The sequence below is a fragment of the Miscanthus floridulus genome, chromosome 11 (genome assembly GCF_019320115.1).
Source record: "Miscanthus floridulus cultivar M001 chromosome 11, ASM1932011v1, whole genome shotgun sequence".
Taxonomy (NCBI): Eukaryota; Viridiplantae; Streptophyta; class Magnoliopsida; order Poales; family Poaceae; genus Miscanthus; species Miscanthus floridulus.
Genome location: NC_089590.1, coordinates 51,867,965 through 51,885,900, shown reverse-complemented (window position 1 = coordinate 51,885,900; position 17,936 = coordinate 51,867,965). Strand labels below are relative to the sequence as shown.

Here is a 17,936-nt window from a genome sequence, read left to right as displayed (position 1 = left end):
AGCTTGGTCTGACTGCCACCACTTCTATGACTCTAGCATTACAGCCTAGTGGGCTTCAGAGTCAGGGACAGCCACCAACATAGTTTGCTTCACCTACAGAGCAGGTGTCCCAGTATTTTGCTTCGCCAATGCTAGCCCCGCAGTTCACACCTTTTCAGATAGGCTTCACACCGACTGAGACTTCCTTGCTGCTAGTGCCAAAGACTACAGTGTCCAGGAGCCTTGGTGCTTCCTTTAGTGAGTTGACAGGGCAGCCTACTTCGCCATATCTACATGTCCCAGGTCCTTCTACAGTTGCACCTATTACTGGGACTACAGAGACGCTCCTTTCCTCAGTGGCATCATTAGAGCCGGTTGCATCAGTCATACCAGCACAGTCTACAGTAGCTCCAGTCCCTGATCCAACCCAGACTGCTTCAGCATCACTTCCAGCTATAGAGGGTCAGACTGCTCAGAGCTCAGGGTCAGATGATGATGGCACCCAGTTCTAGCTCGCTCCTCGTACCTCAGCGCCTGGCTCGTCCGCTGCAGCCCCTCCGACCGACCCTTAGGTTTTGGTTTTTGACGCCAAAGGGGGAGAGGGATCGAGTATGTTAGATTTAGGGGGAGCGACATATCTAGGGGGAGCTTAGTTTATCTATTAGCTTATCTATTACATTTGGAGTTTACATTTGGAGTTTTTATGTGTGATACACTATTATGCATTCATCGTATGTTTACTTTTATGCATTAAACTATATTTATGTGATAGTGATATCTACGTGATCGTGATATATGACATGTGTGCTCTCTACTTTGAATTATTTATATGTCATATCACTTGTGCTATGCTCATTTGCTTTTGCTTTTGCGTTTTACTCCGATGCAAATGAGCTTCATTACTTGTACTCATACTTATTTCATATCTTTTGAGTACATCATGTTGGCTTAGGTCATATAAGCTTGCCTAACACTTTTGTTCTTATTGCCAAAAGCTTATATGAACCAAACATGTTAAAAACCTCATCTCTTTCACATACTCGAGGTGGTATTGTCATCATTCACCAAAAAGAGGGAGATTGAAAGCATCTAGGCCCCTAGTTAGGTTTCAGTGATTAATGATAATATGTGATTACTGTGACTAACGTGTGTTTTACAGAGGCAATTAAGTTAGGTCATGGTAATGGAGATCGATTGGGCAATCATGGTGGTCATGCTCCTACGATGGAAATCGTTTTGGTTTTCAAAGGATGGACGACAAGGTTAAGGATAGACTAGTTCTAAGTGTCGTTTAGAGTTGAAGAGACACTTAGAATAGTTTAGGACTTTGTTTTTCCTTTGGCCGTACTATTAAGGGGGGTATGGACGGGTAGCTTGACCTAGGTGAGTCTAGTGGGTTAGGTGTGGTGCACACTTGCTAAATCTAGCACTAGGTAGCTCCAAAATAGCCCTTAGATCCAATGGAGCAAACTTCATTCACATATGATCGAGAGTTGAAAGTGAATGGAGGGGCAAATACTGACCGGACGCTGGATCAGAGTCCGATCAGTTCATTTGACCAAGGTGATTTCGTCTGGTGCGACCGGACGCTATGAGCCAGCGTCCGATCGACTCCAGTAAGGTTCCAGAGAGGGAAAATCACGATCGGACGCTGGCCAGCGTCCGGTCACACTTTAAACACTGGAGTTCGGGGTGAACTGACCGGAGCGTCCGGTCACCCCGCAGAGGCACATAACGGTTCGTTTTTCAGCCGGTGTTATAAATACCACCTCCATTCGTGTGTGGGGGTACTTTTGCTCATTCCAACAACTGAGACACCTTTGAGAGTGCTAAGAAGAGTAAGGTCCTAGTGAGGTGATTGAGATTTGAGAATCCCAAAGCGAGCCCTCATTAGTGAGATTAAGAGTTGCAAAGTGTGCATCCACCCTTCTCATTAGGCTTGTCTTGGTCAAGTGAGAGTCCGTGCTTGTTACTCTTGGTGATCGTCATCACCTAGACAACTTGGTGGTGATTGAGAGCTTGGTGATCATCCGGAGAGCTTGTGGATGACCCAACTCAAGTTGTGAGCGATTGTGGGTGATTCACCGCGACGAAGTGTCGAAGAATCAACCCATAGAGAGCACTTAATCCTTGCGCGGATCAAGAGGGAGCTACACCCTTACGCGGGTGCTTCAACGAGGACTAGTGGAGAGTGGCGACTCTCCGATACCTTGGCAAAATATCGCCACGTTCTCCTTTTCTCTTTACTTTGAGCAATTCAATTCTTGTCATTTACGTTCCTAGAATTGCCATGCTAGAGTAGGATTGAAACTTAAGGTGCTAAACTTTTGTGCGTTAGATAAATAGAAACACTTTCTAAGCATAAGGGGTTAATTGAGCTAACCGTAGAGTTTAATTATTGAAAAAAAAATTAGAATTAGTCCAATTCACCTCCCTTTTGGGCATCTTGATCCTTTCAATCACATCGTCAGGCCAGTGCAGGGAAAATTGAACATCAGATGCACGCACACGCCACATTTGTCCGAGATAACAACACTTCAGATTCTCCGTCAAAACAAAATCATCAAGTACTAAATCATTAGATTATATAATACAAATTCATAGTTCGAGAGATAGTACAAATTCATTCAGAATAAACAGCCAGTAGGAAGTTCCAAACCTTCATCAGTATTTTTTCAACTAATTTAGAAACGGGACCAATAAACAGTGATTTCCAACATACAGCTACCAATTCGCAGTTCCTTACAGCTTGTACCCATTTGCAGAGGTTTGAAGTCCTTTACATCCCTATAGACATCAGAACCATTCCTAGCAGCAACGAAAACTATCAGCTTTCCATGAGCTTCGATAGAAACAACCTGCCGTGCCAGCCTGATCTCATTACCAGTAAGAGACAGTTTCTTATCTCCAGAGTCAAGCAACACAATATGCTGTTTTATGCTGCCGGCACGGACCGCAAACCGACCACCAAAACCATCTGGCCATGTCCCAGAAGCAACTCGCACTCTGATTGTAGCTTCCATAGAATCAGTAAGATGGCCAAGCATCAATTTCAGTGTGCTCAGCCTGCTCGTGTAGGATCGCTGAAACAAGCACGATTCCAAGGTAGGGTTTGGTCCCACTGACGTAGCTAGAAGGCTTAATTCTTTATCATCAGATCTAGTAGCACCCTTCACATACAATGAAGCCTCAAAGATCACAAGACCATATGCCATGACAGCACGCACAGGGCCTGTCAATACTAAGCATGGATTCTGCATGCAATACCATAAATAAACAGTAAGTAAACTAAGTAAAATAATTGAGCAGCAGCATAATAAATACACACCAAAAAACTAAAAGAGGCAAAGTGCATTGCATAAAGTATACCACAAATGACGGGAGACAGATATTTGCTCCATGGTTTCAGCCATACACAATTTTAAAAGGGACATTTGTTGCATGTTTGTAACACAAGATCAAAGAATGTTTTTTTAGAATAATTGTTGCCACTTGCAAACAACCATGAAACATTTTCTTGCTGAAATACATTGGAAACTGCTGGCACCAAAACATAAACCACAGAATTCAAACAGATTTGAGGGGTAAATAGCAAAATAATAAAACATTGTGGGGGCAGATGCAAAGGATATAGAATTATTAGCAAGGAAATAAGTTTATATCCCCCCCCCCCCCCCCCTCCCCCCCTCCAAAAAAGAGACACCCACACCTGACAACAGTAACATACTTCCTGTTTCCATCTACAAGGATACATAACATAGTTAAAATTCATTCCCACCTTATATTCATCTACCAGTATGTTTGTACAAGATCTGAGCTCTCTACATAATTCCAATATAAGTAATGCATGGCAACTCTGGGCATGGGAGTCCTGGAAAATTTTTACAAAGCAATAATACAATAACACCATCTATAATTCATCCTTCTGAGGATAAAGAGCAGTCGGTAATAGAATTAGAAGATCATTTGGGTTCAGAGAAACAATGGGTACAACAACGGCATAGTACTAATTACTAAATACATACATGCTTGGATGCTAACAACAAGAACAAGTACACAGGGAGCATAAGTAGGAAATAGGCACATTGGCAATATTAGAGAAAGAGAAGTGGAAATAGGCACACTTCGGACCTGATCTGTGAGTATCTGACAGTTATGCCTTTCGCGCTTGAAGATAATATTACGACTGAGATCAATCGAGTCCCGTAGAGCAACCATACCAAACACCTCAAGCGGCCACTTTAAACCTTCAATTATTTCTTCAACTTTGACTGAAAATACTTGTAGAGTACTGCACACAATGCCACCCCGTGGAGCAAGATTATGTGTAAAACGTTTGCAAGGGATGTTAGCTGCATGTAGTTGAAGTAGATATCAGATGAGTTTAGGATGTACAACCCCAGTTGCAGGCAGTACCTAGTAAGCACTAAGCAGTAACAATAAAACTAAATATGTGCATAGATTGCATATAAGCTCATTTTTGTTCATTGATCCAGTTCTGATCCTTTTAGATGTATATCATTTGAGATCAAAGGAACGCCATTGTAGATTGATATTATAGGAGTATTTAGTATGAAATTCGAAAATACAAGGAGTACCAAACCAAAGCAACAAGAACCAACTAACTAATTAATGCATGAGTCAAGAATGAGATAATTGAAAGTCTAACTCACTGTTCTTATCGAAGCTACCATAGACCTCCAAATAGATTTTGTCCCACCTCTTTCTGAACATCTTAGCTTCGAAGGCTAAAGGATCTGTTATCTCCTCTGGGTCCCGATCACGTTCTTTCTCATCCTGCCTCCTCTTCCACTCCAAATACTTCTCATACCCCCTCTTAACTTCTTCCTTAACGGGCTTTATCTTCATCGCCGCCATTTCGCTTCTCACTTCGCCTTCTCCTTTGAAGGTTCCTTTCCTTGCAGCTTCCCTCCCCTCCTCGCCTTTGGGATCTCCCTCTGTTTCCTTCAGCCTTCTCTGCTGATCTGCAATCTCCGCATCGGAATCGACCTTCCCCATCTCCTCACTCTCCCTAGACAGCTGCTTCATCTCCAGGACGTCTGGATCATCCGCTTTTTCATTCATCCTTCTCACCCAGTGGCAGATCTAAGATTTTTGCATGGGGTATGTCAGATCAAAATTTTCATATCCAAGCCGGTAAAAGTAGCATAAAAATTGCCCAGCAACTCAGTATACAAATACTAAAAACTGCCACGCGATTCAGAGCATATATGCATAAGTAATAAACCAATACATGCCCGCTAATTTCTATAATTCTACTACCTACATACATCTACAAGCTACATCAAAATATCAAATTAAATCAGAAAAAGTTAGGGTTAGAGATTTTGCAAGCAAGAAGAGAATGGAGGGGAAGAGGGTTCTCAGTTCTCACCAGGCTTGCCGCCGGCCGGGCTGCAGAGCGGACGACGCGGGAGCTGGGGGGCGCGCCGGCGTGGCTGGAGACGGCGGCGCGGGGACTTGGGGGCGGGCCGGTGCGGCTGAAGACGACGGCAAACAAAGCGGGGACTGCGGGCGTGGAGGCGGAGAGCTGGGGCCTGGCTCCCTGGGGAGTCCGCCGGCGTCTTAGGGGCCGACTCCCGACTGGGCCGTCGTCGCCCGTCGCGAGGAGGCGGACAGGTGTCGAGGAACCTGGGTCGGGCGATGCGCCTGCCTCGGAAAGCAGTAATATTTGGCCGAGTAATGTGCACCAGCGGTACCGCTGATCGATCGTTAGTCCTCAAACTTTTCATATGTGTCATTTCGGTCCCTAAATTTATTCGACTGTGTTATCCCGATCTCTAAACTTGTAAATTGAACATTTAGATCCTCAAACTTGTTCAGTTGTATCATCCCGGTCCCTAAACTTGTTTTTGAGTCTCATCTGAGTCAAAAACAGGGTGATATAGAAACTTTATATCAAAAAAAATAATTCATAACTTTTTCATATGAATTCAAATGAAGATAAACTTTATATCAAAGTTGAAGCCCTCGACGCGATCTACGACTTTGTAGTTGAAAAGTTTTTGAGTTAAAACTGTTTAGGGTCCCAAAATATTATTGTATGTTTATAGATTTTAAAATTTAAAATTTAAAATTAAATTTTGAGACACTAAATGACTTCAAACAAAAACTTTTTAACTACAAAGTTGTAGATCGTATTGACAACTATAACTTTCATATAGACCATATCAATATCCAAGATGAGGTACTAGTATTCCCAGTTTAGTCCATATCAGAAACGGAACGAACGCTAGACCAGCTTAAAAGCCTGGACCTAGGAGGCTGTTAACTCTGGATCAATCCTTTTGCGCGAAGCGAGGACGAAAGCGCAAGAGAGTTAATTAGCAGGTGTGGCTCATTCAATGTGTAGAGTGGGTCTTAGCCGTCTTCCCGAGTCGAGACGTTACAAATGGTAATCAGAATCAACTCTCGCGGTTTCACGATTGCGTATGATCCGAAAGCCTGGACATGTTGTGCATGGCTCTAGAGAGGACGTGACATTTGGGGCGGGGAATTGGAAATACGGACGTGGCCAAGAGAGTCGATCCTGAACATTTGTGCCATGTAAATTGGTTCGATAGCTCGACGAGGACGTCAAATCCTTTGAGGGTGGGTGGATGTGAGACCCAGCCCATTGGGCCGGACCAAATTCGTGACACTGTAGCGATGATGTACTAGTATTCTCAGTTTAGTCCCACACCGAAAACGGAACGAACGCTAGACCAGCTTAAAAGCTTGGAACTGAGAGGCTGTTAGCTCCGGATCAATCCTTTTGCGCGAAGCGAGGACGAAAGTGCAAGAGAATTAATTAGCAGGTGTGGCTTATTCAACATATAGAGCGGTCCTTAGCTGTCTTCCCGGGTGGAGGTGTTAGAGATACCTGACATCAGTCAACTTAATATGTGTAATTTTTTTTCAAGAATATTGGAGGAATTTACAGTTGGCAAGTTGAAAGCGACAATAGGCACGCTCGAGCCTGTCTGTCAAGAAAAAAAGATGACAGCAAACAGCAGGTTCAAGGCCCCCATGGTTTCTTGGTGTGTATGATCACCAGCACTGTTTTGCTTCAGCAATGTTTGTGCACAAAAGATGACAATAGGAACCAAGTTGACAGTGGACACCTATCAAACTGATTCTGTAAAACATCTGCTCTTTTTGCTGTCCCAAAACCATTTATTTGATTACCCTATCACGTGGGATTGTTTAGCTAACAAAACTATTAGGTACTACTATACCCTACAGAAAACATGCTCAAGACAGAAGTGTGACAGAAAGCATAGCACAGGTTATGCGGTGGTTGGAATCATAAGTCAAAATCCCAACGACTACTTGCGTAGTCGTATTTTTCTGTTCTGGTATTGATACGGATTTCCGTACTCTTTCAATCTATCCAGAAATTAATACATTTTAGTAGGGTAGACCGTAGACCCCCAGGCCCCAATTATCGAGGCCCATACAGTGATGCAGACTACTGTACTGAGGTCAAGATGTTTTGCTTGTCCCGGAATGCTCTTGGGTTTATCCATGAAGATACTCTGGTCCTTGAATTGATATGGAATAACTTATCTAATGCAATTGTGAGTTTTCTAAACTTTGCTTCCATTTCATGTTTTATCGCAACAACCATTAAACTAACCTGTCATTTGCTTTATTGCAGGCTCAAAAACCATCGTTGCATAACATGAATGGTTTGTTTAGAATTATTGTTACACTTGATGCCGGAACTAGTAAGCTCATGAATGGAGATGTTGTAAAGCTTATAGCTGGTTACTTGGTTGATGCATCTTTGGTGCGTACTTTTTTCCAATTTTAGAGCTCTGACACTCATACTTGGGCGATTTGATACATTTTTTCCATTATTTTGCCGATTGGGTTTATCCATGCCGAGTATCTTCTGAATGACAACAAACTCTACAGAAGACAAACATAATAATTAGTGGCACAAAGGTAGAATAAACTACTTTGATCAATTGATCTTGTGCTATTACTATATTTTTTTGAGAAATTCAAAATTCCAATATTGTTTAATAAATTTCAACTCGGTTTGAACACCCACCATGAAGTTCTCAAGAAAATAAATTAATTAATTAATAAAAGACAACATTCTTACCTGCAATGCTCCAGCAAAAGAAGCTGCAATAATGTTGTAAAAAAAAAGAAGCTGCAATAAGAAGAGGTGCAACATAGCCCGTTGTGTATGTCAACAATAAGCTTCCTCCAATAATTGGGTCCTAAAACAAGAAGCTTAAAGTTGTGGTGACAGGACATCGTCATCATCTTAGAAAAAAAAACATAAGCTAGGAGAGCATATCATCTAAAATAAAGTACTGCAGGATAGAATATAATTATTAATTCCTGATTAATCTAAATCTCATGATAAAACTCCAATAAAATGTTTTTAATGTGTTGGATTTTAAACAATTGTAATAAATTATTGACTACTGAGGCAATTTATCATACTCTTGAAGTGGCGACATATCCCAGAAGGGTAGCAAGAACAGGTGTGCTGCAAGGTGATGCTGCCAATGCAAATGTAAGACCAGCAAGGTATGCTTGTACACCTGGCAATAATGCAACATAAGTTAAAAAAAATATTCATGAACAAAGAGAATCATAGTGATATAGAGATTAGTATTTTAATAAGAAAAATAAAGATGATGTGAGGCTATCCGCACTCGTCCACCTCTATTTTCATCTCTAAAAAGGAATATTCTATCCTAGTCATCGAGATCCTATACTCTATACCCATTTCTCCCGCACCCGTGTTATCTCTATCATATACTCTATACCCACTATTCCATATTTTATTCTCCTCCCTCCCCCTTTCTCTCTCTCCCCAACTCTCTCTCACTCTCGCTACAGTGTTTTAGCGTGTGAACAGCCGTCCTCTGGAAATAGCGCTCACGCAGCTGGCCGCTACGCGCGCGTGCGCGGTACAGGCGCGCGGTGCAGCATTTACAGGCGCGCGTGCGCGATACAGGGCCATTTAGCGTGCAGGGGTGCGGACAGCCTGAGGAGGTATCACCTGAAGGGTGGTTAGCTGCAGCAGCTCGAGGGTCAAAATCGCTGAAAAATGAGGGAAGTTGCAATTCAAGTACCTGTTAAGGACAGAAAATAAAAAGCTTGGGGCAGAACATTTGATAATGTAGTTACATGTACTTTTACAGGAGCAAGCAGGAATACAATTTTCATAAGAACGAACTATCACAAAAATTGGTTTGTACTTCTACAGGAGTATTTATAATGAGAAACCAAGAAATACAGGGATTAAATCAGCTCGTAACTTGAGGAAATAAGGTAGGAGGAGATTCTGTTTGGCATGCTCCAGTCTATATATGTAATTTTCGTTTCATGTGATTTACCTCCAGAAGATTAAATCCCATGATGATGGCCAAACCAGAAGCAGCCACTGGGAGCCCTTGTCCTACCTGACCATAAGCCTTTCCAGCAAAAGAAGCAGCAACACCAAGAATAGCTAAGGTTGTTGCTAGTCCTAATGAAAATGCAATTGAATTCCCAACAACCTAATAATAGACAGAAAAGCAAAGTCAATGCATGTATCAAGGGAAGTTCCCAGCTAGAACTATCAAGTTTTCAACATTATTAATAGCCTTAATTAGTCAAGTGAGTCCTTCAGTGAAGATAACTTTGTGGTAATGCATATCCTAACAGATAAATAGCAATACTTCAAGTTTTTCCATGGCATAAAGAAGTACAATTTTCCACTCATCTTAAATTACCTCAGATCGGCCTTTCCCTGAGCCAAATGCACCTAGATGTTTTATGAAGAAAGCACTGAATCAGAGTAATCAATGATGATCAATTCTGGGCATTCCAACGATCATCTCAAATAAAGCAATATACTTACCTATATATCCTAGAGTTAACGGTAGAACACTGAGTGTACAAGGAGATAAACTAGTTACAAGTTCAGCACCAAAAATAACTGCCAAGCTGGAGAACCAAAGGTAAAGGTTAGTAAAACATAAAGAGATATGGGCAGTAACATAGAAAAAGAAAACAGACCTAGAGAAACTAAGAGCGGACAACTGATCTTGGACAGCCTCATTAGCCTGCTGCCCAGCTGAAAACAGCAAACCCCGATTTTTTTACAATTTGGCCATTTTTTTGAAAGTTTCTCACAAATAGACCTCTGGTGGAAAGAATTTAGGAAATGGACCCTTAGCTCGGCGCCATTGATGCTGGTGCCGAGCTCGGCGCCAGTGTCTCTGGCGCCGAGCTCCTGGGCACGATCGATGACCTGCCAGGAGGCTCGGCGCCAGAGTGCTTGGCGCCGAGCTCCCTGCATTTAACCCCGGCCCAACCTTTTTGTCCGAGCGTTCTTTCTCTTCTTTCTCCTCCCTCTCGGGTTTTTCTCTCCCCACTTCACCCTACCTCACGAATCGATATATTGGACCTTGAAAACCTTGATTTGATCCGTAGATCTTCGAGAGCAAGGTATTCTCGCTCCCCTCCTTGTTTTTTTCGCATCGATTCGGTATATATTAGTCGGATTTTTGAACCTAAGAATCGTCATCACTTAGGGTTTCATTGTATCCCTTAATATATGTATTATACAATCGTATGTTGATTCCAAGGCGTGGAAAAAGCTAGCAAATCTAGGCGCATGTAGTTATGTTATGGGTTCATTGTTGTGGATCAAATGAGAAACCCTAGGTTTAGGGTTTAATGTTAACTGCTTTCGGTTCTTAGAACGAAATTGGTTGTATTGTAGTTATGGTTCTCATTGATATTTATTTGTGATGTTTTGATTTATGTTTGTTAAATTACATCCGTTTTGTTAGATGCAAGAAATGTTTCGGGAGGAGTTTTGGCGAAAACGGGGTCGTCCTCGAGAATTATACCCCGACGCGTCTAGCAAAGATGCCCCCGTCTCTCCTGACCTCCCTGTCCCTAACTATGACTGTGGTTTCCCGGCTCATGTTTTTCAATCGAAACATCCGGACACAGCGGCGCGTTGCTTCTACACATGTAGTCGGTTTAATGTAAGAAATTTTTTGCACTATCCTTTTTCTTTATTTGTGTAAGTATGTGTCGGGTACCATAAAAAGGGGTCCCCTGAACAAGAGCCAAAGCTAATTGCTTAAACCCTTTAAAAATCAAAGTCAAGAGACAACTATTGGCTAAACCCCAACCATGTCCGAGCCCACCGACTCTCTGCCTCGATCGAGGCCTCGATCGAGTGGCCTCGGACGGTCTACCGATTCTCCGTCTCGCTCGAGGCCGGCTCGTAAGGCCTCGGATGGGGAACCGATTCTCCGACTCGCCCGAGGCCCCGCCCAGAAGGCCTCGAACGAGTTACCGATTCTCCGCCTCGCTCAAGGCCGGCTCGGCAAACAACCCCGTCGCCTCCGCCTCGACCAACTTCTCGGACAAGATGTCACGTCCGACCAGCGCGTTCAACCGCTCCCACAATATCAGCCGAACGACGGCTCAACACAGCGGAGTGGCCGACGAGACGCCAGTCACATCGAAGCCATGCCGTCCGAGACGAGATAGAGCAGGGGTTACCGGCTGCTGTGCTCAGCACTGTGCCCACAACTAACACCCATACCACACTATGCTACCTAACCCCTGCTCCAGGAACAACGTGGCGTGGGGAGTCAAGTCTGGGTCACTATAGCCTCAGAATCAGTGTACAGGACCAACTGCTCCCTCCACGCCTCGGCAATCTATTTCACGGTCTCGGCAACCTCAGGATTCGTGCCCGTCGAGCCCCCCATGATGGCTCGGCCTCGGCACCAACTGAGCCTCGGCTCTTCACGTGATCAACACACAGCGACCGGCACGCCGCCCGCCAGGCCCTACGTCAAGCTATCACTGGAGCTCCCACGTCGCATAGGATCGGATGTGACTGGCGCGTTGCTCCAGCACTTCAAGGGCAGGACCACTCCATCGACCATGCCACCACAGTCATAAGCTACAGGGCTCGGACATGCCGCCTCTGTTCGCACGACACCGCGTAATTAACACATGTATCACCCCTGTCCCCCCTTCAACTATAAAAGGGAGGGACCGGGGCCGCTTCTAGGGGAGAGGGACTCTAGCGCACAAGATAGACGAACACATATAGGAAGACAGACTCACTCTCACGCTCGCACTCACCCAGGCATAGGTGGGTTCACGAGGTAGACGAACACACGCTCAACACTCCGTAACGCGCACGCTTCCCGCTGCCTGAGATCAACATCTCAAGCAATCCACGCCACTCCACGTAGAGACCTGGGACTAGCTCCCTCTCTCGCCCTTGCTTGTAACCCCCTACTATGAGCATTTTGGTGCAAGGAATACAAGATGGACCTCTCAGACTGGACGTAGGGCACCTATTGCCCGAAACTAGTATAAACCTTGTGTCTCTTTGCATCACCATCCGGGATTAGGAGCACACTAGTACATTTTTACTAGTTGGTTGAGGGACCCACCGGTCTAAACACCGACAGTTGGCGCGCCAGGTAGGGGGCTTCTGCGTGTCAGCTTCATCATCCCTAATGAGTTCTGGATGGCAGACCACGTACGACCACTGCGTCTCGGCACGGTGATTTGGTTCGGGAGCCTAGAGTTCATGTCTCTAGGATGTGAGTACGATATGGTACTCCTCACACCCTGAGCCCCACCGACCAACGATGACATCACGCATCAGCAGCCCAGGCGCAGACGGCGCTCGAGCGGCCGCTCTCGTCGCGCTCGCCAAGCACGACATGAGCGGGGCCACCCCAACACTGCACGAGCTCACGGCAACGCACCGCGTTCTGCCGGTATCTCATACCCAGCTGTTGGCACAAGGTCCCTGGTTGGGGACCTATCTAGCCTGAGCCTAGACAAGGGAAAGATGCCAGTGGCGCACGGCGACGCCCCATCATCAAGCGCTGCCCCGCCACCCTCCTGAGGAGTCGACTTTGGCGGAGCAAAGCCTGGCGATGGCACCATCCCCGTACCCCTTTGGGTTGAGAAATGCCGCCGCCACCTATGCTTCCGCCTATGCTTCTGCTCACACAGAGCCCTCAGGACGCCACCAATGCTTCGCCCTCGACTTTGGCACCACGACTTCGACCCACACCCACGCTGACTCCTTAGAGGAGGACGAGGCATGGGCCGAAGCGGACTTCTCTGGACTTCACGACCCTAAAGCCATGCGTTGCTTCCTGGCCGCGAGCGACTACTGCTTCGGCTACTCCGACTCTGACGACGAAGGCACTTATGATCCCACTCGTGAGTGCTTCCACGTCGGACTCGGGATGCCGAGCATAGGCAATGAGGACGAGGGGGCAGGCAACCATTCCCCGCTTCACCAGGGAGCAGGCGATGCCACACCTTCACGCGCTGTCCCACTGGTAGCGCGGAACGGGAACCTTGCCCCCGGACAACTTCGACGCCCGGACCTAGAACAGCTCTGAGAGCTTCAGGCCAAGGTTGAACAAGACCGACTCCTCCTACAACAGCTACAAGACACTCTCGAGTAGGAGCAGCAAGGTCACAGTGATGGCGGAGGAGCCCAGCAGAGGGCCCACAACGTCCACCACCGCATTAACGACGACGAAGGGGGTGAGCAACCCCCAATCTTCAATCGCGCTAGCCAGAACATCATAGCTACGGCGATGCTAGTCCGAACGATGCCCGAGCCCTCTACCACGGAGGGACGACGGGTCCACGGCGAGCTCCGGGATCTCCTCGAGACCACTGCGGTGCAGCAGGCCGAGAGTTCCGCCTCCTAACGGCGCGGAGGCGCCTCGGACCTTCCCATGGCACCGCCTCGGCAGGACAAGGAGGCCTCGGCTCGTCCCGAACCCGCTCGGGCACCGACAATCAATAGGGTCCCCTTACTGCACGACCGCCTCGACAACCGACGCGAGGCGCAGGGCGACCACGAGGTGGTCAGCAGGCGACGACACCACGACAATGAGGGGCCCACCCGAGGCTACCATCCGCACCAGGGTGGCCGCTACGATAGTGGGGAGGACCGCAGTCCTTCTCCTCCGGCCAAAAATTCCTGACGTTCCACGATGACCACCACATCCATGTGGCCTGGTCGGCCGTAGGACACCCTAGGACAAATGGCCAAGTAGAGCGTGCCAACGACATGATCCTACAAGGCCTTAAGCCAAGAATATACAACCAGTTGAAGAAATTTGGCAAGAAATGGCTTGCCGAACTCCCATCGGTCATCTGGAGCCTAAGGAACACCCCGAGCTGAGCCACGGGGTTCACACCATTCTTCCTGGTCTACAGAGCCGAGGCCATCCTCCCCACTGACTTGGAATACGGTTCCCCGAGGCTATAGGCCTACAATGAGCAAAGTAACCGCACCACCCACGAAGATGCCCTCGACCAACTGGAGGAAGCCCGAGACGTTGCGCTGCTACATTCGGCCAAGTACCAGCAAGCCCTGCGACGCTATCAAGCCCAGCGCATTCAAAGCCGAGACCTGAAGGTGGGCGACCTGGTGCTGAGGCTAAGGTAGAGCAACAAGGGCCGCCACAAGCTGACCCCGCCGTGGGAAGGACCGTACATCATCGCCCAAGTGCTGAAGCCCAGGACCTACAAGCTAGCCAACGAAAAGGGCGAAATCCTCACCAACGCTTGGAACATAGAATAGCTACATCGCTTTTACCCTTAAATTTCCAAGCATTGTATACATTTTTTCTCGAAATTCAATTAAGAAGCGTTCTTTAGTTGTCCTAATTTTTTGAGAACCCCCCGGGTCCATCAAAGGCCTTAGCGATACGATAACTTCATTAGGGAGACTCGGCTCCACCTCTGCAGAGGTGCCCACTGCGGGGCTCGAATAAGACACGACTCTACCTCTGTAGAACTGAGCCTCCCTCGGGGGCTAGTAGGAGGGACTCCCCCTAAAGTCCCACGCACCATTTTTAGTCCTTTTCCGAAAAAATTTCTACACCAAACTCTCTATCACACTCTGACAAATCAATTGTAAAGAACCTAAGGACCGAAAGTCTATCTGAGGGCCAAAAGGCCGGACGAGTCGCGAGACGGCCTACGTGTCCGGGCTACGGCACTCCCTCACCACCTTTTTGCCCTAGGGACAACTTAGGCTCCGAGGAAGTTTTTTGCAGATGATATGTTTAGAAACAAGACAGAGGGCAGAGGCTCGGAAATACAATAAAGAAAAACAATTAAGAAGCGTAGACACATAAGTATTTCAAAAAGGCCTTGATAGGCCACCAGCATTATGATACTATAACGTAATCCCTAATTTATTTACATGGCCTCTTGGGCCCAGGCAGGGCTCAGGGTCTCCAGCATCGGTGGACGGCGGGGGAGGGACCACCTCCTCTTCAAACAGCTTGGCCAACGTCGTGTTGGGGCCCTCAGCTGACTCCATCAGCTTTGCGACCTCCTCATCGGCCTCCTCATCGGCCTCTGGCAAGACGTAGCCATCACTGACGGCCTCGAGGTCGACGCCAGCATAGTGCGAGGAGATGATGGCCAGGGCATGCTTGACGCCCGCATGCAGCGCCCCCGAAGTCGCTCGCGCACTTGGCCGTTCAACGCGACCAAGTGGCTCTTAAGGGAGCTGCCCGACTGGGCCCCCTCAACCTCTAGGGCCTCGCACATGGTATGGGCAGCACTCTTCAGTGTGTCGTGCTCCCTGATCTCAGCCTCAAGCATCGCCTGCACTACGACAGGGGCCTTGGCTGCCCGGGTGACCTCCTTCTCCAACTCTGTGCCAAAACAAACGGAATGGGGTTGAGCGCAAAGGAAAACAAGCCAAATAGGGGCAGAGGCCTACGGGACTCACCCTCGGCTTTCTCCTCCTAGCGCTGGGCCTCGACCCGAGAGGCCTCGGCTTTCTCCTTCCAGTGCTGGGCCTCGACCCGAGAGGCCTCGGCTTTCTCCTTCCAGCCCTAGACCTCGACCCGAGAAGCCTCGACTGCCCTAGAAGCCTCTTTCTCCAACTCTGCATCACACCAGGGAGTTAGGAGTCGAACACAAGAGAAACAAATAAAACAAGGGGAATAGGACTCACCCTCGACCTTTCCCTTCCAGACCACAGCCTTGGTCCGGGAGGTCTTGGCTACCTTGAGGGCCTCTGCTAGGGCACCTTTCACCAGCAGGTGCGCACCTTGCTCCGCCCCCAGCTGCCCAGCAAGGGCCTTGGCAGAGGCCATCGCTTCTTCAGCCTGAGACCAAAAGGTGTCCCGATCGCCGGCCACCTGGGTCAGCTCCACCTCCAGCTCCTTGACCCATGCCGCCAAAGGGGCGACCTGCTCCTGAGCCATGGCCGCCTCGGCCTTCATATCGGCACAGCGGAGGCGGAGGTCCTCCACCTCCGTGCTCCGCACCGATAGAAGCTCGTTGGCATCAGTGAGCAAGCCCTTCTACCGCTGGAGCTGGTCCTAGATGTCCTTCTCCCATCGGAGGAACAATAACTTCCTGAGGGACTGGGTCTCGAGCTCCTAGATAGGCAAAACAGGGGTCATTCACTATGAGAAAACTCAGAAAAAGACGACACCACATGAGAAAAGAAGGCGCGAACCTGGGCGACCCCGGGCAGATCGTCGGCCATGATGGACATCGCTGTCTATAGTGACCGCTCCGCCAGCTAGCGGTATTGCTCAAAGGTGTCCCAGTGCCCCCCCCTCGGTCGCGTCCTCGAGGGCGAATAGAGGCTCCCCCTCAGGGTTGTCCCAGCTCTGCCATAGGACATGCGGGTGATCCCACCCGTGGGGCTTGGGTCATACCCGCACGAGGGATGAGCTTCCCTCGCCCGAGGTCAGAGCCAGCTGCTCCATAGTACCGGCCGCTTCGGCATCGACCACCCCCTTCGCCCGGGAAGTATCATCGGAGGAGATCGAATGGACCTCCACTTCCCGGGCACTCTCCTGTAATGGTGGTGGGCCTTGGACCGATGGTGGTATTGAGGCTTGCCCCGCCTCCGCCTCCACTTCCTGGGCCGCTGGCTTCGCCGCGCTCACGCCGGCTCCCGCCACCCTGGCCTTGGTGGTCTCGGGGGCTCCGGTCCCCACCACCCCGGCCTCGATGGTCTCGGGGGCTCCGGTCCCCGCCACTTTGGCCTCGGTGGTCCTGGGCACCCTAGCCTCCGTCGCCTCAGCCTCGAAAGTCCGAGGGGCCTCTGTCTCGCCCTCGGTGGCCTCGGCAACTGAGGGCGCCTCGGCCCCATCTGACTCGCGGGCCTCGGCCTCACGGGGCATAGGCATTTCCTCCCTCGCTCGCTCCATGGCCGCCCCGGTAACCTCCCCCTGGGCGACCAGCTCCTTCGGGTTGGCCCTCACCGATGCCCCGCCGTGCTATACGGAGGCCTGCGCCTCCACCACCTGATGAGCGGTGGAGTCCATGCTCACCTTGAGCGACTTAAGCGGCGCCAGGGCAGGCACCTCTGCCTTACGCTTCCGGCTGAAGGCAAAACACCCACTTGGTCAGCATATGACCATAAAGCGAGCGGGAAACGATACGAACTCCGCTGAAAAAACACTCACCTCGAGCAGGGGTGCAACCGCTTCGGCACTGTGACTCGCCTCTGCAACGGTGGTGGCAGCGGCGGTGGCACGGCCTCCATATCCACTAGTGCCAGCCGGCCCTTGCCGGACTCCGGCACCCCCTCAGCCCTCTACGGGGGCAGTTGTGACACCCTTGCCGCCACCTGCTCCACCTCTGCTGTCGAGCCCACCTGGCATGAGGCAGTTTCCCTAACGCCCGTGCCTCGGGCGTGTCGGCCTCGGCCCCAGGGCGAGCGATCGCGGCCCCGAGGAGTCCTCTCCTCCACCTCCTAGAAGTGTTGGGCTGCTCGCCGATGCCCCCGAAGCATGTCTCCCCGACGTCGGGGGATGGTCCAGGGGACCCCGCCCCATTCTCGCTCTCGTCATCTCTGTCTAAAGCATCCGTCGACAGTGATGGCGATGGAGATGGGACTCCATCGGGAGACCGTTCATGCCTCTACTGCTCAGAGGCACTCT

At 48.9% G+C, this 17,936-nt stretch overlaps 1 protein-coding gene and 1 pseudogene across 1 annotated transcript; both read right to left on the bottom strand.

The window, feature by feature from the left end:
• Window positions 1-2,544: 2,544 nt before the first annotated feature.
• Window positions 2,545-5,687, bottom strand: LOC136493092 (uncharacterized). Its single transcript, XM_066489136.1, has 4 exons — window positions 5,375-5,687; window positions 4,653-5,085; window positions 4,111-4,331; window positions 2,545-3,233 (listed from the first exon to the last, which is right to left on the bottom strand). Exons 2-4 carry the CDS (start codon window positions 5,062-5,064, stop codon window positions 2,664-2,666), a joined length of 1,203 nt encoding a protein of 400 aa, XP_066345233.1. The 5' UTR covers window positions 5,065-5,085; window positions 5,375-5,687; the 3' UTR covers window positions 2,545-2,663.
• The window catches only part of LOC136491942 (cytochrome c-type biogenesis ccda-like chloroplastic protein 2), a 28,867-nt pseudogene continuing 16,053 nt past the window's right edge, over window positions 5,123-17,936 (bottom strand).

What these genes read in the sequence shown, in the direction of transcription:
- LOC136493092 (XM_066489136.1), bottom strand. Translation starts at nt 5,064, where the DNA reads ATGAATGAAAAAGCGGATGATCCAGACGTCCTGGAGATGAAGCAGCTG. An exon ending in TGGTAGCTTCGATAAGAACA is followed by an intron (nt 4,332 to 4,652) that starts GTGAGTTAGACT and finishes AACTACATGCAG; the next exon opens with CTAACATCCCTTGCAAACGT. An exon ending in GTCAGATACTCACAGATCAG is followed by an intron (nt 3,234 to 4,110) that starts GTCCGAAGTGTG and finishes TATTGCATGCAG; the next exon opens with AATCCATGCTTAGTATTGAC.